This window comes from Littorina saxatilis, linkage group LG16, assembly GCF_037325665.1.
Source record: "Littorina saxatilis isolate snail1 linkage group LG16, US_GU_Lsax_2.0, whole genome shotgun sequence".
Classification (NCBI taxonomy): domain Eukaryota; kingdom Metazoa; phylum Mollusca; class Gastropoda; order Littorinimorpha; family Littorinidae; genus Littorina; species Littorina saxatilis.
Window position 1 is genome coordinate 48,056,386 of NC_090260.1, and position 22,525 is coordinate 48,078,910.

A 22,525-nucleotide genomic window follows, 5' to 3' on the forward strand; every position below is an offset into this window, starting at 1 on the left:
ATACAGTTTTAAAGAATTCACTGTCAGCAACTGACTCAGTGACTGACTAATAGAATAACCAGAGTTCTTTTGACACAAACAGTGAATGTGAGAACCCTCTCTCTCTAAGTGTTTACACAAGCAAGTCAGGAGTACCGTTAGCTGCTATCTTGCCTGGCGCGCGGCCCCCCCACAGTGGAGTAATTAACCCCTTCCTGCCGGCGAATAGGACCTGGTAACAAGACTGGTGGTGAGTGATTCTGCATGCTGGCATGCTGTACTTCACACTGCATTCCTAACATTGCTTGTGGGAAATGGACAGCTTGAGTAATTGGGGTGTGAATGGAGTGGAGATTGGAAGAGATTGTGCTGGGACAGGAATGTGTCTGTTTGTATTCTGTCTCTTTGATACACCGCACACTCTTTGCATGTACTTTCGACCTTGTCATGCTTGGTATCATTTTAAAGCAGAATGTATCCCCTATTATGCCATGGGTTGCCCGAGTCTATTTGATCGTGTCAGTTGTGTGTGCTTAGTCAAAATACACACTACCCTACTTTCTGGCTGTAGCAGCCAGCACTAGCAGACAGCAGTGGAGCAAGTGTTTTATTTATAGCGGGCCTACTGCCAGGCAATCTCACGCTGCCAGGCCAGCCCAGCTAAAGAGTGAGCTCTGCACAGCAGTGCGGAAATCCGCCATTCGGCGGACAATTCCCATGCCTGGATCTCTTCGACGCTCAGACAGTTAGGTCACAAGATTAACCTAAGTGGGGTTATTGCGAGTGTCATCAAGTGCGCTTCCCTTGACACAGCTCGTTCTAAGGCACAGCTCCCGGCTTAAGACCTGTTTTTGGTTTTGCGGTTTCTTTCTTCTGATGAGTTTGAGCCTCTCCATTCAGCCAGTTTGGCTAATGTGACGCGAAAGACTCTTTTCTCGGTTTTACTTGCTACCGCTAGGCGGGGTAGCGAAGTTCATGCGTTATAGGGACTTTCAAGAGATATTTCTTTAGAGAAAGATGGCTCGATTTCTCTTAAGTTTAGACCTGACTTTCTTGCTAAGAACCAAAAGCCGGGTCAATCATCCCCTCTCATTAAGGTTATGCATCGGAGGACATTTCTAACACAGATGAAACTGGTTTGTTTTACCAAACTATTCCGAACAAGTCGATGGTGGTGAAGGGGGACCCTCGCAAAGGTGTGAAGCTGGTGAAGGAAAGAATTACCGTTCTCCTGACGTGTTCAGCTACATGGGAGAAACTCGAGCCTTTTGTGTTCGGATGAGCAGAAAACCCCAGGTGTTTTAAAGGTGTGGCAAAGGGAATTCTGCCAGTGACATACCGGTGGAATCGGAAGGCGTGGATGACCGGCAAGTTGTTTCTGGAGTGGCTGGACAAACTCAACGCTCAGAGGAAGAGGAGGGGAAGAAAGATTCTGCTGTTCATCGACAACTGCACCGCCCACCACTGCCACTGCACCGCCCACCACAGCACCAAGTACTCTAACATAACTGTGCAATTCCTCCCACCAAACACCACCTCCAAGCTCCAGCCACTTGATGCGGGGATCATTGCATCAATGAAGGCCCAGTACCGTAAGCGCCTTCTGCGGCACATCCTTGCAGGGATGGATGAAGTGAACTCGGCGGAGGAGCTTGCCAAGACAGTGACAGTGCTCGACGCCATCAGGTGGCTGGATCTGGCTTGGTGTAGTGTGACCAGCAGCACCATCAGCAAGTGCTTCGGCAAGTGTGGGTTTGTGGATGCCAGCCAGGAGGAGGAGGACTGTGCTCTGGGCCTGGAGCAGCTGCTGGGTGACACCTCCTGGCAGGACCCATGGATGAGGACACCCTGACTGTGGGCACTCTGCCACAAGGGGTCAATTGGGAGAAGGAGATTCTCCAACAGGCGACAGAAGCTGACAGTGATTCGGATGGTGATGAAGAGGTGAGCCCTGTCATAACTTCACTCGAAGAATTCACACTGTCCAGGAAAATTGTGAACTTCGCAACGCAGAACCAACATGAGGAGCTATTGGAGGCAGTGCTGAGTGCAAACCCTTGTAGAGGACATCTGTGTGCAAGAACAAGGACAGCTAGGCAAAGCAAAAATCCATTTAGTCCAGAAGTGACTGTGCATGTGCTGTGGTTTTGATTTGTCTCGTCTCTCCAACAAGCAAATAATGACTGAGTGTTGATTTGTCTCGTCTCTTTAACCTCTGAGGGTCATGGTAGACAAACAAGCAAATAATGACCGATTGTTGATTTGTCTCGTCTCTTTAACCTCTGAGGGTCATGGTAGACAAACAAGCAAATAATGACTGAGTGTTGATTTGTCTCGTCTCTTTAACCTCTGAGGGTCATGGTAGACAAACAAACAAATAATGACCGATAGTTGATTTTTCTTGTCTCTTTAACCTCTGAGGGTCATGGTAGACAAACAAACAAATAATGACCGATTGTTGATTTTTCTTGTCTTTAACCTCTGAGGGTCATGGTAGACAAACAAGCAAATAATGACCGATTGTTGATTTTTCTTGTCTTTAACCTCTGAGGGTCATGGAAGACAAACAAGCAAATAATGACTGAGTGTTGATTGTTCTTGTCTTTAAGGCAAAGGGAGCCACTAAAATCTAAATTTGTATTTACTTCTACCATAGGCTAATGTTATATGCTTATGAAGTGGTAAGGCATATACGATTTCAAAACGGATAACGTTTTCAGTACCGTCACTGTCCGTTACCATGGAAACGGCAATCTCCAACTGCCAAAATGGGTTGCTAGGAACACGTTTTTTAGCTTCCCCTTAAATCATAGGAATGTGTTTTTTTGTATGTAGGATGAAGGAGTCCATAGTTGTGGAATGACAACAGGGATTTTTTCTAGGATGAATAGTTCTGATAAAATATTTTTTTTAGATGAATTATCATGTTTTTCAGCACAATTTTAGTAAATATGACCCGCCTGAACAGTTATTTATTAATTTAAAGAAAATTCCTGTTGTCATTCCACAGGTTGTCCTCTGATAAGCATGTCCCTTAAGTTTCATTGCATTCTGAACAGCTGTATTGAAGAAAAACAGTTTCCTAGAGAGCAGGTCATGCAAAAACGCTGAACAGAGAAACAAGGCCGAGAACATTTCAAAGCTCTTTCATTCACCCCAAATCAATGTTAACATAGTTCAGGTATTTTTCACAGACACCTGGTAACTACAGGCTTACCTAAAACTGCCCAGCAGCATATGCTGCACCCCCTTCTAGTCTGATGAGCTCATCCTGTCTTTTGAGTTTAGCTGCACGCACAGTGTCGCGTCTCTTGTTTAACTGATCTTTCTTGAACCTGAGGCTGCCAAGAACCCTTTTACACTTCTAGCCTTGTTTAGTCTTTTCATGTTACAGCCTGTTGTAAAGCCGTAGAACTGTGCAGTGTTGAGAGCAGCCGCTGGTTCAAAATTGAATTCCCTAGCCCCTGTGACGACTGCAAACCGTACGCGATTTTTGCATGCAAATTTGTCCTTGGGGCAGCGAACCCAAACGCTGCTGTGGAGACCCTCATTAGAGTTTTGGGTTTTACCTGACACACATCTCTGAAGCAGTTGATCTTCGTCAGTCTCTGGTAAACTGGTTCTAGAGGAGGATTCAGCTTCTTGAAGTTGAGAGGTGTATGGACGAGTTTTGCGTGTGGTCCTGGGGGCTGGTAGAAGGACCATGACGCGGCACCATGGGGGCACAAGTCATGCTGTGGCTTGTCATCTGTTGAGAAGCCGTGACGCAGAGATGCCATCACTGCCCGTTTCATGTCTGCACCTGTCTTACCCCCCCCCCCCCCCCCTAATTGCCCGATTATAATATATCGTCAACTTCCTGATTGTATTCAGAGTCAGCTGATCATACCCTCGCCTTCCCAAAGTGATTCCTTTTTTGCGGCAGTCTGTCACAAGGTTGCGAAGCGCTGTTACAAGACGCTTGGAAACGTGATTGATGTACTCTTCTTTTTCGATGGTTACTTGATCTCCATAAGGCTTTATTTTGGAAAGTTTCTGGAAGGTTTTTGTGTCACGTCTGACAGGATAACTGTGTATCGCAGATTGTGCTGCGACACTGACCTGCCCCACAGAACCCGAGCCGCCTCGACTTCCATGATGCCCGGCACTGGAACCTAAAAATAAAACCACCGTTTCAGTCAAAGTCAGCCACTGAATAGCAAACACACAAACACACACACACACAAAAGGCAATCAGCCACGTATCTACCAACATAGACGCTATTATTGCTTTTGTTCAGTACATGTATTACTATGCATGGATTAGTACCCAAACACACACACACACACACATGCATGCACACATGCATGCACACACACACACACACACAAACACACACACACACACAAGGCAATCAGCCACAGATCTACCAACATAGACGCTATCATTGTTTTTGTTCAGTACATGTATTACTATGCAGTGATTAGTACCCAAACACACACAAATACACACACGTACAGACACAGACACAGACACAGACACACACACACACACACACACACACACGTACACTTCACATAGACAGCGCACACAAAACACTGACACACATTTTCACAAACACTTACAGATCTATGTAAAATTCAAACACAACACACTATCATCCCATTTCAACAAACGTCTTCACAAACGCACCATACACACATACTGTTTAGATCTACGCTCTCACCTGCAAAATTCTTGTCACAGATGTCCAGTTGTTTTACCAGCCAGGCAGCATACTCCAGGGGTTTCTCCTGGAGAAGTTTGTTTCCAGTTGTCTGGCAAACGTATGACAGTAGTTGCACATAACATGAGCGTCAAAGCAAATTCCAGTCAGCACGTCTAGACTACAGCACACCCTATTCCAATGTGGGACGAGTGCCCCCTGGTCAGCCATGATCCGTCGTAGCTTACACTGATATCAAGAACATCATCATCAGACAGTGTCATTCCATTGTGCGTTGCGTGTATCTGTCTGACCTGACGGACAGCCTCACTGAATACTTTCTCCTCCAGTAGATCTACATCAAGTCGTTGATAGAGTTTATCAGCTTTCTTCTGGAAGGTTTTGTGATCCATGCCTACCAAATCTAAACTTTCACAAAATTTGTAAAATTGTTGAGCACCTAGCCCACATATCAAGGAGTCTGGACGAATAAACGGCTTGCCTGATGAGACCATAATCCGTTTGACCGCTTTCTTTGGAAGCAAGGTATCCAGCGGTACCTGGAACAACTTCCTCACACGTTGAACAAGAGACATGCGCGTACACTGCAAGGCCGTGTCCCTGTTTTGAGTCTGGGCATAGTGACAGCGTTGGCTGTTTACATTGCGGACAACAAAGTTCGTTTACAAGTCAATACCATCAAAGGTTTCCAAATCAACAAGACATCTCCTTGTTTGGGAAGCCTCTGGACCTGTCGCTTTTGACCAGTGGCTGCTGTGTAGGCCTATGTGTTCGTCTTGAATTGTTTTCGCGTCAAACCGCCAAGAACACACTCTCAGTCCTGACGCAGAATTTGATCTGCATGCCACAGCGGTCGATCCAGATTTTGTGCGCTTGGTCACCGATTGTGTTTTAGTTGTTCTCTTGTCTCTGCAACTCTTCAGTTGTTGTCTTCTCGTACACTTGCCTTTATGATGTGTTTTTCGGAGCGTTGATCTTTTCACACGTGCCATTTTTCTAAGCAAACTTAGTCGAAAACTAAACGCGGTGAGCAGACGACTTTTAAAACGCGAAAAGCCACGCGAGCCTATCTGACCAATCGTGGCCAGGTATTTACGTCATACCCCCTTATATGGAAAGTGTCTGTGGTTTGCTTGTTTGAAAAATAGGGGGGTTTCCCCAGGAGAATCCATATTTAACCGAAAATAACCGCCGAATGACACAGGGGAGAGAACTGCTGTTCAAACGGTATACGACGTTCCCGCGTTGGGCGAGCAGAAATGTCTGTTGTCAAGGGTTGAAAATCGGAATTTTTATCGGAAGAGTGAATGAAAAGACAGAAAAATTCGCCGGGTTGGTGCAAAGAAATATGTTTTTAGAGACTTTGATGAATTTGTATAGTGTAATCATATGCATTTCATGAAAGTAGACAGATTGAAAGGTGCAAAACTGCTAACAACTCAAAATGGCTGTTTAAGTCCCATCACTCTAAATTTCAGTGGCGCACTTCGCCTTAACCTCTGAGGGTCATGGTAGACAAACAAGCAAATAATGACTGAGTGTAGATTTTTCTTGTCTCTTTAACCTCTGAGGGTCATGGCAGACAAACAAGCAAATAATGACCGATAGTTGATTTTTCTTGTCTCTTTAACCTCTGAGGGTCATGGCAGACAAACAAGCAAATAATGACCGATAGTTGATTTTTCTTGTCTCTTTAACCTCTGAGGGTCATGGTAGACAAACAAACAAATAATGAATTAGTGTTGATTTTTCTTGTCTCTTTAACCTCTGAGGGTCATGGCAGACAAACAAGCAAATAATGACCGATAGTTGATTTTTCTTGTCTCTCTAACCTCTGAGGGTCATGGTAGACAAACAAACAAATAATGACCGATAGTTGATTTTTCTTGTCTCTTTAACCTCTGAGGGTCATGGTAGACAAACAAACAAATAATGAATTAGTGTTGATTTTTCTTGTCTCTTTAACCTCTGAGGGTCATGGTAGACAAACAAACAAATAATGAATTAGTGTTGATTTTTGGCTCACGTAAGTGTAGCCTATGCGATGGTAACTTTGTCTGTCTGTGCGTGCGTGCGTGCGTGTGTATATCTGTGGTAGAAACTTTAACATTTCGTCATTTGAAGACGTCACATTATTGTTATTTTGAGCGGGCCGAGACTAGTTGGCAGTCGTGTCCCTGTAAGTAGGCTACATGCAGACAGACAGATCTAGATCTAGTGTCTCGCTTTCTTGCACAGTGTCACCTATTGCTTACTGTGTGTGTGTGTATGTGTATGTGTGACGGAGTGATTGAGTTTGTGTTACTGTTTGTCTATTTCTTACGTGAGCCTTGAAGGCTTCGCCTCTTGTTCTTGTCTCTTTAACCTCTGAGGGTCATGAAAGACAAACAAGCAATTAGTGTTGGTTTTTCTTGTCTCTGGAACAAGCAAAGAATGGTTGATTATTGACTTTTCTTGTACAGTGGTCGCCGCTTATAAAAAATGCGGTTAATAAAAACAGCCGTTTTTTAAATACAGTCTGGTCCGGTCCGGATTTACCACTATATAACCTATGTAAAATTCCGCCGGTTATTAAATACAGGGGCCGTTTAATAAAAACACTTTTTGTTCATTTTCTCACTGCTCAGAGGGTTAGTAGTCGCCTTCTGGTCGTGAATTCTTGTCAGTAAACCGTTAGATGGCAACTCAAGACACTTCAGCGTTTGTGTGAACAGTGATCAGTGAACAGTTTAACAGGTGGAAGAAACGCAACGGCTTGGTCTTTGTGAAGCAACAGGGTGAAGCAGGAAGTGCCGACCAGCAGGCAGCCAACAGATGGAAGGAAGAAGAAATGCCAGAGATTTTGGCAATACATGTACATGTGCGATACATGTACATATTCTGAATCGTTTTTATTTGTCATTAAAATGCTTTTGGTAAAGTTTCAAAACGGTTGTACGGTGTAATCAGTTTAGCTTGTATGCGTGCGTCGGTCTTCTTACCTTTCGTTACTGATGGACATGTTCAACACGCAGCCGTTTATTAAAAACGCCGCTTATTAAAAACTTTTGTTCGGTCCCAAGGTTTTTTTTAAAAGCGGCGACTACTTTATCTTAAACGTATCAGTCAAGTGGGACAACAAGGCAAATAATGACCGATTGTTGATTGTTCTTGTCAGATAAAAATCAAAGAATGATTGATCCTTTATTTTTCTTGACACTTGAACAAGCAAAGAATGACTGACTTTTCTTGTATCTTGAACGTGTCAGTCAAGTAGAGCAAAAAAAGTAAAGAATGGCTGATTGTTGATTTTTCGTGTCTCTTTAACCTGTGATGGTTGGTTGGTTGGTTGGTTATCGTCCCTACAGCCTATTCGGCTATCCGAGACCGATGCAAATGTGTTACTTTTTTCAGTTTACATGGCATTAGCCATGCTTAAAACTTGTTTGTGCATGCCGATGTGGCATGCATTCACCTACTTTTTGTTGTAATTACGTTTGCTCAAGTCATTGCACGATGTAAAAAGAAGTAAACCGTGTTTTTATTGTGGCACCTTGTTGTGACCCGTTTTTGTGGAGCGTTAATATTTTTACGTGAAATTCACGTGCTCCTTGTTCAGTTGTTGTGACCTGGTTTTGGTCGGAGCGTCACAAACTGCGTCGTTTAGTTCTAGAACACCGTGAGATTCACGTGCTATTTTCCGTGTTTTGATTTTGAGGTGAGCCCTGCGAATCTGCGTTGCAAGTTTTAGAATACGTGTGACTCACGTGTTTTTAGCTTTGTGATGTCAGCTAGTTCCTTGGTCTTCTTTCTGTTAAATATACCGTTTTAAGTTTTGGGCATGCACGGAGTGCGTGATCGGTTACTGATTGGTTGTAAAATAGTAGTTTCACCCGATTCTGTCTTAGGAATGTTGTTGGTTGGTCAATCCGGTGACCTTTGACTTTTGAATAACTATTCCATGTTAGGTTTTTGTTTCCATAAATACCGCTGCTTGACTCCTGTCTCGTCAGTCGATCTGAGGGTTTTAGGAAGCGTTTGGTTTTGATGTAAACGTATGAAGGTTATCAAGTGAACCAACGGAGTGTTTCTTATGTTTTAACGTCAACGTAATGTTCTTGGAGACAGTTGTTTCTCAAGTGTGAATCGTTTTGTGCCCTTCGTTTGTGAGGCAACACGTTTTTGGTACTGCTGGTCAACCCACACAGCGCATAAGGTAATTTTGTTGTTATTTGTTTGTGTTGTGTTTTGGTCGCCATTTTGTAATGACTTTGTGAGTTGTTTATGTATAACGTGAGTTGAAAGTCTGACTTGTTGTAGTGTTTCTTTATTGTGTGTTCAACTGTTCTAGTGTTGTGAACGTACAGCAATGTTTTGTAGACGCTAGAAAGTCGCTAATGTTTATAATGATAACTTGTGTTTTCTGTGGTTAACGAAGTTCGAAGTGAAACGTTTTCTCCGACTTTTTCAGCCTTACGTTAAAAGAATTTAGGTAAAAGAAGCTTGCGGTCTGTGGTGATCGTTTGTAAACGGGCTTATTTCTTGTAACGTTATTGGGGGAAAGTGGTTGAGTAAATATCTTGTTTGTGACTTTGATTAACGCAGGAACGTTGTCGTTAGACTTTTTTGGTATGACAGTTTGCTTTGTATTCCTGGCCTGATGAGTCAACGTTTTTGTATTTTTCTGAAAGTAGCCATTTTGGTTTTAAACGTATGTATGCTAAGTTTCTTGAGTATTCTTAGTGCTTATGGTATTGTTGAACGTACGGAACGTAATTCTTTATTGTTGTTGAACGTACAGAACGTAACTCTTTATTGTTGTTGAAGGACTAACCAACGAGTGTTTGGTAATTGTAACTTTCTTGTCTGTTTGTCTTCTCCTGTCTTGTGATTGTTTATTTTTCTTGTTTTTACTTCTCGTGTCTTGTTAATGCATTTGATACTTTTGCCATGTCTAATAATTTGTTTTCTTTTCTCTTTTTCTTTCTGTCCATAAGTTTTTTACCGCAATACGTAGTATCTCATTACGTAGTACTGTAACTATATATGCATTACTGATACCTTAGTGTCAGATGTAAAATAATAAACCAGTACTTTTGCGCGTTATCGCTTGTAACCTGTGTTTGTCATTTCGTATGAACAATATGTAGTACCAGCCTCGCTCACGAAGGCGCGCACAGTAAAAAACTTAGTTGCTGTCGTCCAGTAAAAAACTTTAGTTGCTGTCGTCCAGTAAAAAACTTAGCTGCTGATGCCCAGTGAAAGAACTTTAGCTGAAGTAAACAAACTTAGCTGCTGACGCCCAGTAAAGAACTTTTGTTATTGACGCTCAATGAACGTAAACGTAGCTGTTGATAACCAGCAAAAGACTTTATTGTTACCTGTCACTGTGTTAGTGAACCATAGTTTGACATAGATCAACTTGTCGGTTAGAGATCTTCCTACTCCGTATCCGGCGCATTTTTTGTGACTTTTGTGTATTATCCCAAACGACCCTCAGATCGATTCATTTTACTTTATAACCAGATAAACCTTATGTAGGTTTTTAGTGCTTTTGAATAAGCGAACATTGTAATGGAGGAGATTCCAGCAGATAAACCATTGGAAGCTTCAGGTTATGACATTAACGGCGATGAAGATGAACATTCTCAAAGGCATAGGCGTGACATTAAGCCTACTGAACAAGGTAGAGACTACCAGATTGAGATCAAAACTAGAAACTTTGTAAGACAACGAATATTCTTGGAACGAGCAATCGATGAGATAGTAACAGAGCTTAAACAAGAAACTCCTAATAAAGAGTCAGTAACCAGTCAAAAAAGGGTTATTTTGAGCATGTACAAGGATCTTGGTGATATAGAGAAAGTTCTTTGTATGATTGGTAGCGGTGAAATCGTTCAGGACAGTTGGGAGGATGTTCAAAGGGCAGTTCAGAACATTATGTTTTACATTGATCAAGCTCTTGTCAGACAAACGACTAGCGTGCAGGTGACTAAGAAGCCTACTTCCAGGCATAGCAGTGTTACACCTAGCGTTGGGTCATCCACCCACAAGTCAGTCAGTGTCAAGCCTGTCAGCCATAAAACAGCTAGCATTAGGTCAGCCATTTACAAGCCAGCTAGCTTCAAGTCAGGCAGCAGAAGATCAGGTAGCCTAGCCGGTTCTCACCCTGAGTCTCTCCGCTCTGGAAGTGTTAGCTCTGAAGAGGCTAAATTGACTCTTAAGCTAGAGGCTGTGTCTATTGGCATTAAGGTCGAAGCAGAAGCCATAAAGGAAGCTCAGCTCAGTGAACTGGATCTTTTGCAACAACAACAAGTTGAGAGAACAGCAGCTAGGAAGGCTAGAGACGCAGCTGTAGCAGCTGAAGCAGTGGTTAAAGAAGCTGAAAGGCAGGCTAACGATGCAGCTGAAGCAGCTGAAGCAGTTCTTAAAGAAGCGGAAAGGAAGGCTAGAGACGCAGCTGTAGCAGCTGAAGCAGTGGTTAAAGAAGCTGAAAGGCAGGCTAACGATGCAGCTGAAGCAGCTCTTGATGAACTAAAGCAGAAGAAGGCGTTGAGGTTTATCAAGTATACTGAACGCCAAAATATCAACAGAGAGCGGCAGGCTAGGATACGTGTACTAGAACAATGTGATACAGTTCAGCAGGATCTCCCTGATCTACCGTCAGTCGATTTGTTGAACACTAGGTTCCACCCTCGTCCTTCCGTTCCCCTGTACAGTCTTGAAGCCCCTTCTCTAAACAATGAGCATACAGCGATAGGAATAGGGACAGGTGCTGCCGTCATTGCTGACCAAGGGACACACCAGCCAGCCTTGAACGTCACGTCTGTTCCTGTCTGCCAAGCCGCCGTCATTGCTGACCAAAGGACACACCAGCCAGCCATGGACTTCACGTCTGTTCCTGTCTGCCAAGCCGCCAGCACCCGTGACATCTCTACTGTCAACGTCAACGCTGCTGTCACCAACTTCGTCGCAGGAACCACAACGACTGAGCCACGACAGCACGCGTTACCTGTCGTGGACCTCGTCGTTGGAGTCAGCGCCTCTACAAGCGCCGCTACTACCAACAACGCCACCTACGAGGCGTACGGACCTCAACGTAGAGAGGATGTCAACGCCCCCCATCACGCCGGAACGAGCGCTCCTTTCATCCATCGGGAGCCCTCCACACCCAACTACACGACGGCTGCAACTACATCCTCCATGCGGCCTACAGCGCTGCTGACCACACTGCAGCACCCTCTCGGTGCGTACGCTGGTCAGCCGCCTCTGCACAACGTTGGACACTCAACGACAAGCGTCACAGGCTCTCGCCCGCCTGATCTCGACCACACAGGTTGGTCCTATCACCTACCAGAGACAAGGGAAGGTGATGAGACGCAAGAACGACACACCTACTTCCCAGAAGAACGTCACCAACGCATGGACCACAGACGTTTTCAAGTTACCCCACCCTGTTTCCCCTATGATACCCACCTACATCCCAAACCAGAGCCTTTCGTGCCCACATTCCTGGACCCACATCAGACCACCCCCAAAGTTATCTGGGGAAACGAAAACGCAAGGCCCCCTGCGTACATGAACTTTGACAAGGAATGTCATGCAGATCGTCCATTTGCCTCCTACCCCCCGTCTGCGTACTACCAACGTCCACGTGCTACTCCTGCCAAGCAGGACACTCCTATGGACTCTCTCGCCAAAACCCTATCAGACGCTCTGATGATCAACCGTTTGCCGATGCAGGAGCCGTGCATTTTTGTTGGTGACCCTCTCCAATATCCAATTTGGAGGTCGTCGTTTTCGTTTCTCATCGAGAGACAGAACATAACCAGCAGTGAGAAGTTATTGTATCTGCAACGGTACATCGGAGGTCAAGCAAAGGAGGCCGTGACCGGCTTCTTTCTGCTGAGAGAAGGTGATGCCTACGAGAGAGCCATGGAAGTGCTGGAAAATCGGTTCGGCAACTCATACGTCGTTTCGCAAGCTTTCCGGACCAAGCTGGACGAATGGACCCCAGTCAAAAGCAAAGATCCCAAGGGACTCAGAAGTCTGGCCGATTTCTTGCAGCAATGTTCCGTTGCTGCCCAGGAAGTTGGTGGACTGAGCATCCTGGATGATGCCCAGTACTTACGGAAGATCGTCGGAAAGCTCCCAGACTGGATGAGTCACAGATGGTCTAGAACAGTTGCTCGAACTAAGGTTGAAAAGAAGAGGTATCCTCTGTTCAATGAACTCGTGTCGTTCGTTACTCTCGAAGCAGACATTTCTAACGACCCTGTTTTCGGCTTGACAAGTGCATCGGGGACACCAAGAAAGTTCACAACGAACCTGTCAACCCTGACAGAGGATGTCACCGCATGTCTGCACTGTCAACTTCCGGACCATGACGCTGGGACATGTAAGGAACTCATAGAGAAGCCTCTGGTTGAGATACGAGATTTTCTGTTCAAGAACCGTATCTGCTACGGATGTCTGAGAAGCAAGGATCACCAGAGCCGTCAATGTAAGCAGAAACAGACGTGCAAGAAGTGCAAGAAGGCTCATCCCACTTGTCTTCACGATGACAATTTCAAATATCAGAACAGTATGAGTGAAAACAAAGGGGCGAGTGAACACAAGAACAATTACCGTACCTCTGCTGCTGACGTTCAAGAGCCACTGTCATCGTCGACTCCTACGGTGTCTGCTCTTAAGGCCAGCGAGGAAAACAGCATCGGTTTCACGTCTATGATCGTTCCCGTTCTCGTTTCCAGTGACTCTAACCCCAACGTAGAAGTGCTGACGTACGCACTACTGGACACTATGTCCAACGCCACTTTTGTAGTGCAGTCAGTGGCTGAAGAAGTTAAAGCCAAATCGCAGCCGACTACACTCAGGGTCTCCACACTGACTGAGGACAATGCTGTGGTCTCTGGCAGGAAGTACTCTGGATTGCGTGTCCGCTCTCCTACCTCCAGTGAGTTTGTCAGGCTCCCTTCTGCCATCTCACGACCTTACCTGTCCGTTGACCCCACGCAAATCCCCACCTCAGAGACTGTCAAAGCTTACCCACATCTCCAACACCTGTCTCCAAAACTGCCCCCCTTGTACCCTGACTGTGAAGCAGGCCTCCTCATCGGCTACGACTGCGCTGAAGCCCTCATGCCCCTAAACGTTGTCCAAGGACTGCCATTTGCAGTAGAGACTAAGTTAGGTTGGAGCATCGTCGGCAAGTCACCGCATTCCGTCGCCTTTGATGGCATAGCCTCGTCCATGCGCGTCATCGTCAAGCCAGGATCGAGGGAAGAAGAACGTGTAGCTCACGTCTACAAGGTACAGGTGGACGAAGTCTCGTGTACTGACCCATTACATGTTATGGAAAGAGACTTTGCAAGTGACTCAGGATCCATGTCCCAGGACGATGTAAAGTTCATGAAGATCGTGAAGGAAAACGTAAAGATCAACGAAGCTGGTCACTACGAGATGCCCTTACCATTTCGACCAGAGAAACCGTCTCTTCCTAACAACAGAGGTGCCGCAGTCAAGCATCTGAAGGGCCTGAAACGCCAGAAAAAACGAGGGTACCGTGATGACTGCGTCAAGGTCATGACATTAATCTTGTACGGGCTGATCGTGACGTGTTTTGCCTCTAGGGCAATCCACATTGAAACCCTGGATGACATGTCAAGTGATTCCTTCATCAACGCCCTACGCATTGTTGTCTCCATGCGAGGAAACATATCACGCATTTGGTGTGACAAAGGAACGAACTTTGTAGGTGCATGCAATGAGTTCAAACTGGCATGGAAGGAGATGGACTCTGAACGACTGACATCAAAGATGCTGGAAAGCAAATGTGAGTTCAAGTTCAACCCCCCTGCAGCTAGTCACATGGGTGGCGTTTGGGAGCGTCAGATCCGAACGATACGCAGCATCCTGAATGGTCTTCTCAGAAGATCAGGCCAGCGTCTCACTACCTCATCACTTCGTACGTTCCTATACGAGGTGATGGCCATCGTGAACAGTCGACCACTGTCTGTCGAGTCACTGGAATCGGCAGATGGACCACGCCCTTTGACCCCCAACCACGTCCTCACCATGAAGTCAGGTGCCATCCTTCCGCCCCCTGGTGTGTTTGAGGATCCAGACCTGTACGCCAGGAAACGTTGGCGCTGTGTCCAGCGGATGGCAGACGAATTCTGGCTGCTATGGAAGAGCCAGTACCTTTCACTCTTGCAGAAACGTCGTGTCTGGCAACGTCCCCAGGCAAACGTACAGGTGGGAGATGTTGTTGTCTTGCATGACCAGAACTTGTGCAGATCAGAGTGGTGCATGGCTCGTGTAGTCGAAGTGATGCCGGGATCTGATGGACTGGTCAGACGAGTGAAAGTGCATGTTGGAACAAAGGCTCTAGACAATCACGGCCGTCCCACTGGTGATAGTCGCATATTAGAGCGACCTATTCACAAAATGACTGTGTTAGTTGATCGTGAAAATCACGAAGACAAAGCTGTGTAGGCGAACTGAAAGAACATTGAACGTTGGAGTGTTTTTCCAATTTGACAGTTGTAGATTGTTGCGGTTTGTTTTTATACCAGATGATGTAACGGACATTTATGTTTTAAGTGGTGCGTTTTCTTTATGCCGTCGAGTAAATGACCAGTGGCATTTAGTTGAAACGAGATGTGTTGAAACACTGAAAATGATTGAACCATAATATTGTGTAAATGTTTTGCAACACAATGATTTTGAGTTGTAAATTTGAAATGTCTAAATCTGCGTTATTCTTCTTTTGATATAAGGAATGTGTTTGTACAAAGGTTTTTTGAAGTAAATTATATTAATATAATTTCCGGTGGGAGTGTGCATGCCGATGTGGCATGCATTCACCTACTTTTTGTTGTAATTACGTTTGCTCAAGTCATTGCACGATGTAAAAAGAAGTAAACCGTGTTTTTATTGTGGCACCTTGTTGTGACCCGTTTTGTGGAGCGTTAATATTTTTACGTGAAATTCACGTGCTCCTTGTTCAGTTGTTGTGACCTGGTTTTGGTCGGAGCGTCACAAACTGCGTCGTTTAGTTCTAGAACACCGTGAGATTCACGTGCTATTTTCCGTGTTTTGATTTTGAGGTGAGCCCTGCGAATCTGCGTTGCAAGTTTTAGAATACGTGTGACTCACGTGTTTTTAGCTTTGTGATGTCAGCTAGTTCCTTGGTCTTCTTTCTGTTAAATATACCGTTTTAAGTTTTGGGCATGCACGGAGTGCGTGATCGGTTACTGATTGGTTGTAAAATAGTAGTTTCACCCGATTCTGTCTTAGGAATGTTGTTGGTTGGTCAATCCGGTGACCTTTGACTTTTGAATAACTATTCCATGTTAGGTTTTTGTTTCCATAAATACCGCTGCTTGACTCCTGTCTCGTCAGTCGATCTGAGGGTTTTAGGAAGCGTTTGGTTTTGATGTAAACGTATGAAGGTTATCAAGTGAACCAACGGAGTGTTTCTTATGTTTTAACGTCAACGTAATGTTCTTGGAGACAGTTGTTTCTCAAGTGTGAATCGTTTTGTGCCCTTCGTTTGTGAGGCAACACGTTTTTGGTACTGCTGGTCAACCCACACAGCGCATAAGGTAATTTTGTTGTTATTTGTTTGTGTTGTGTTTTGGTCGCCATTTTGTAATGACTTTGTGAGTTGTTTATGTATAACGTGAGTTGAAAGTCTGACTTGTTGTAGTGTTTCTTTATTGTGTGTTCAACTGTTCTAGTGTTGTGAACGTACAGCAATGTTTTGTAGACGCTAGAAAGTCGCTAATGTTTATAATGATAACTTGTGTTTTCTGTGGTTAACGAAGTTCGAAGTGAAACGTTTTCTCCGACTTTTTCAGCCTTACGTTAAAAGAATTTAGGTAAAAGAAGCTTGCGGTCTGTGGTGATCGTTTGTAAACGGGCTTATTTCTTGTAACGTTATTGGGGGAAAGTGGTTGAGTAAATATCTTGTTTGTGACTTTGATTAACGCAGGAACGTTGTCGTTAGACTTTTTTGGTATGACAGTTTGCTTTGTATTCCTGGCCTGATGAGTCAACGTTTTTGTATTTTTCTGAAAGTAGCCATTTTGGTTTTAAACGTATGTATGCTAAGTTTCTTGAGTATTCTTAGTGCTTATGGTATTGTTGAACGTACGGAACGTAATTCTTTATTGTTGTTGAACGTACAGAACGTAACTCTTTATTGTTGTTGAAGGACTAACCAACGAGTGTTTGGTAATTGTAACTTTCTTGTCTGTTTGTCTTCTCCTGTCTTGTGATTGTTTATTTTTCTTGTTTTTACTTCTCGTGTCTTGTTAATGCATTTGATACTTTTGCCATGTCTAATAATTTGTTTTCTTTTCTCTTTTTCTTTCTGTCCATAAGTTTTTTACCGCAATACGTAGTATCTCATTACGTAGTACTGTAACTATATATGCATTACTGATACCTTAGTGTCAGATGTAAAATAATAAACCAGTACTTTTGCGCGTTATCGCTTGTAACCTGTGTTTGTCATTTCGTATGAACAATATGTAGTACCAGCCTCGCTCACGAAGGCGCGCACATTGTTTTCATAGTAAAAATGTCAAAGGTTCTAAAAGGCTCATGTTTTTTTTCGCTTGAATCTGTGAAGGTCATGCAGCACAAGCAAGCAACGAATGGAAGACAGTAATGAACAAAACACAAAAACAAACCTGGCCAACTTTTGTATCAATTTTCCCCTGTACTTTCTCTTGAACCCCTGAGGAACTCGTGGGACAAACAAGCAACGAATGGAAGACATGAATGAACAAAACACAAAAACAAACCTGGCCGATTTTTGCATCAATTTTCCCCTGTACTTTCTCTTGAACCCCTGAGGAACTCGTGGGACAAGCAAGCAAAGAATGTAAGACAGTAATGAACAAAACACAAAAACAAACCTGGCCAACTTTTGTATCAATTTTCCCCTGTACTTTCTCTTGAACCCCTGAGGAACTCGTGGGACAAACAAGCAAAGAATGTAAGACAGTAATGAACAAAACACAAAAACAAACCTGGCCAACTTTTGTATCAATTTTCCCCTGTACTTTCTCTTGAACCCCTGAGGAACTCGTGGGACAAACAAGCAACGAATGGAAGACATGAATGAACAAAACACAAAAACAAACCTGGCCGATGTTTGCATCAATTTCTGCCTGCACTTTCTCCAGGCAGGGTGGGTTGCCAGCCAGACAGAACAAGGTGAAGGCCATCGCTGTGGAGACGGTGTCATAGCCAGCCATCAAGAACACCATGGCGTTGGCGAACATCTCGTCCCGTGTCAACCCTGGAAACAAGACGGCAGTGTACTTTTTTTCTTTATTTGGTGTTTAACGTCGTTTTCAACCACGAAGGTTATATCGTGACGGGGAAAGGGGAGAGATGGGATAAAGCCACTTGTCAATTGTTTCTTGTTCACAAAAGCACTAATCAAAAATTTGCTCCAGGGGCTTGCAACGTAGTACAATATATTACCTTACTGGGAGAATGCAAGTTTCCAGTACAAAGGACTTAACATTTCTTACATACTGCTTGACTAAAATCTTTACAAAAATTGACTATATTCTATACAAGAAACACTTAACAAGGGTAAAAGGAGAAACAGAATCTGTTAGTCGCCTCTTACGACATGCTGGGGAGCATCGGGTAAATTCTTCCCCCTAACCCGCGGGGGGTACGGCAGTGTACGTGGCCTGCCAATAGATAAATTCCCAAAGTAACTATGTCAGGTTTGTATGGGCTGTGGACGAATGAATACCCTTTCTTTTACGGGGACAAACATTGGAGGGGCCAATCCCCTGAATACACCCTACATACAATGTGTCTGGAAACACCTCCGCGCGGAGGGGTTTTGCGGCCAGCGCAGTAAAGATAAAGAGGGAAAATGTCGGCTCGCGCGGCAGCATGCACTATGTCGCTAGACTGAGTAGCATTCCTCTCCCCTTCATGTGAGCTTTGTGCGTTTAGTGCTGGAAACTCGATCGCTACGGTTACAATGCTACGATTTCTTAAAAGTTTGAAATTGAAGGAGTTATGTCCCATGTCATAGGAAATACTATCTCTCTGTCTGCCCGTCTGTCTGAATCTGTCTCTCTCCCCCAGGTTAACTCCCTTCATCACCATTAAACTCTCCAGCTTCCTTCTGTGAGAATCAGAAGTGTGTATCTCAGAGCTAAGACATGTATTGTTTTCATCAAACTCTTCCATGCACAATCTATCTCTGAATACCAATATCACACAGAAATCTCTCACACACACACACACACACACACACACACACACACACACACACACACACACACACACACACACACACACACACACACACACACACCAATGCATGTGCACAGACACACACACACACACACATACAATTCAAACACACACACACACACACACACATACAATTCAAACACACACACACACACACACACACACACACACACACATACAATTCAAACACACACACACACACATACAATTCAAACACACACACACACATACAATTCAAACACACACACACACACATACAATTCAAACACACACACACACACACACATACAATTCAAAAACACACACACACACACACACACACAATTCAAACACACACACACACACATACAATTCAAACACACACACACACACACACACACACACACACACACACACACACACATACAATTCAAACACACACACACACACACACATACAATTCAAACACACACACACACATACAATTCAAACACACACACACACATACAATTCAAACACACACACACATACAATTCAAACACACACACACATACAATTCAAACACACACACACACACACACACACACACACACACACACACACACATACAATTCAAACACACACACACACATACAATTCAAACACACACACACACATACAATTCAAACACACACACACACAAATTAACATGCTCTCTCTTACTCACCTGGTTGATCAGTAGACTTTCCTTCGTTGCGTTCACTCTCTCTCTCCTTCTCCATGTCCAGGAGAACTTGGAGAAAATCACTGTAACCCTGACAGAACAGAACAGACTGATCAATGTCATGTTACCGAGCGCCCAAACACAACAATCACTGTAACCCTGACAGAACAGAACAGACTGATCAATGTCATGTTACCGAGCGCCCAAACACAACAATCACTGTAACCCTGACAGAACAGAACAGACTGATCAATGTCATGTTACCGAGCGCCCAAACACGACAATCACTGTAACCCTGACAGAACAGAACAGACTGATCAATGTCATGTTACCGAGCGCCCAAACACGACAATCACTGTAACCCTGACAGAACAGAACAGACTGATCAATGTCATGTTACCGAGCGCCCAAACACGACAATCACTGTAACCCTGACAGAACAGAACAGACTGATCAATGTCATGTTACCGAGCGCCCAAACACGACAATCACTGTAACCCTGACAGAACAGAACAGACTGATCAATGTCATGTTACCGAGCGCCCAAACACGACAATCACTGTAACCCTGACAGAACAGAACAGACTGATCAATGTCATGTTACCGAGCGCCCAAACACGACAATCACTGTAACCCTGACAGAACAGAACAGACTGATCAATGTCATGTTACCGAGCGCCCAAACACGACAATCACTGTAACCCTGACAGAACAGAACAGACTGATCAATGTCATGTTACCGAGCGCCCAAACACGACAATCACTGTAACCCTGACAGAACAGAACAGACTGATCAATGTCATGTTAGCGAGCGCCCAAACACGACAATCACTGTAACCCTGACAGAACAGAACAGACTGATCAATGTCATGTTACCGAGCGCCCAAACACAACAATCACTGTAACCCTGACAGAACAGACTGATCAATGTCATGTTACCGAGCGCCCAAACACAACAATCACTGTAACCCTGACAGAACAGACTGATCAATGTCATGTTACCGAGCGCCCAAACACAACAATCACATTTGGAGGTGAAGCCCAGTCAAACAGGGTTGTGAATTGTAGAGCTAAATGAATAGCCCTATAAAAACTGTCATGGGTAAACACGCAAGAACATACAAGGACACAGCAGCTAAGCCAGACCCAGGTGTCACAAACAGAACTCTACAATTCACAAGTGTCAGCGACATAGAGGAAATGTTGAGCTATAAATAGCTCACGCTCTTCCAACGGCTGACAACTGCAGAGCCTGCTGTGAAGGGTCAGGCAGCAGTATCCCCGTCACACTCACATCAAATCTTTGTAGCACACCAACAACACTACCTGTCGTGTGGAACCCCTCGTCTGATGAAAGCACTGTGTGAAGAAACACACATCTGCCGTTGTGCGTTATTCTACACATGACCATGCATTTGCAGTTCCAGTTACTTTTGACAAACGCATGCACACATACACTCACAGGAATACATACACACACAAACCTTCTTGGCTTTTCATTGGTCATCCAGAATGGAATCAATGGCACTTGCACAATGCAGGGAGGGAAGGAGGTGGGGAGAGAGAGAGAGAGAGAGGCAGATAGAGAAACAGAGAGAGAGAAACAGAGAGAGAGAGAGAGAGGCACACATGCACATATGCACGAGCAACACACAACCATGCTAGCACACACACACTCACACATAGAACACACACACACAGAACACACACAAACCTTGTCGCCTTCTCGTCGGTCAGCCAGGGCCGAGTCAATTGCACTTGTGAAGAACTGCGTTGCCGACTCCGGAATGACCTTCACCCCTATCATCCTGAATACAGGTGCCAGCCAGGGAAACACCACTGTTCATGTAAAAGGGAAAAAAATATGAAGACCCCGTCGTGTTAAGACCCCGTCGTGTTAAGACCCCGTCGTGTTAAGACCCCGTCGTGTTAAGACCCCGTCGTGTTAAGACCCCGTCGTGTTAAGACCCCGTTTCCTCAAATGTATTGTTCATAAACTATATAAACTTACTCCCATTTTAGGACTCCCACCATTTTAGACGTGATTTCCTAATATTTTTTAAACATGGTTTCAACTTTATTTGAGCGCAAAAAAAAAAATAATAATGTACAAAAAAACCCAAAAAAACCTAGACAAATGAGATGAAAAACAAAGCAGCTACTGTGATAACTGCATGGTTTTTTTACGGGTAAATTCAACAGCTTTAGATTGTAATAACCGGTAAAAAAAAAATGTATTGTAAAATTGATATGATGTTTGGCGCTTAACAGTCTTTCTACCCCACCTATGTTGACCAAGTTTGTTTTTTTAGCCGAGACCAGCTGTGCTGTAGCAGGTCACTCAGAATTGTAGTAACTGTGTATCAACACGCTGGAATGCAGGCGTTAGATGGACGTTACAGGAAGCGACTAAAGCTAACAGTCTGAGCGGATATATCCGTACCTGGTCAGATAGAGGCATAAGGGTGGGAACGGATATATCCGTACCTGGGAGACAATGAGTTAACGGTTGCTTTCTCATTTCTTGGAATATATTTTGTTTGACAAATATTACAATCTGTAGCTATATGACTCACTGATGAGAGGGAAGGCGATGTTGAGGGGGTCCACACTGGACACGGCGTGTTTGACAAACATTACAATCTGTAGCTATATGACTCACTGATGAGAGGGAAGGCGATGTTGAGGGGGTCCACACTGGACACGGCGTGTTTGACAAATATTACAACCTGTAGCTATGACTCACTGATGAGAGGGAAGGCGATGTTGAGGGGGTCCACACTGGACACAGCGTGTTTGACAAATATTACAAGCTGTAGCTATATGACTCACTGATGAGAGGGAAGGCGATGTTGAGGGGGTCCACACTGGACAGGGC

General features: G+C 44.3%; 1 protein-coding gene across 1 annotated transcript in view; it reads right to left on the bottom strand.

The window, feature by feature from the left end:
* Positions 1-22,525, bottom strand: part of LOC138949719 (cytochrome P450 3A7-like) — a 109,950-nt gene that overhangs the window by 69,405 nt on the left and 18,020 nt on the right. The window contains exons 9-11 of the mRNA XM_070321514.1: positions 21,362-21,486; positions 19,651-19,738; positions 17,822-17,979 (exon numbers count right to left, since the gene is read on the bottom strand). Of these exons, the coding sequence (XP_070177615.1) occupies positions 17,822-17,979; positions 19,651-19,738; positions 21,362-21,486 (371 nt within the window). The remainder of the gene's footprint in view (positions 1-17,821; positions 17,980-19,650; positions 19,739-21,361; positions 21,487-22,525) is intronic.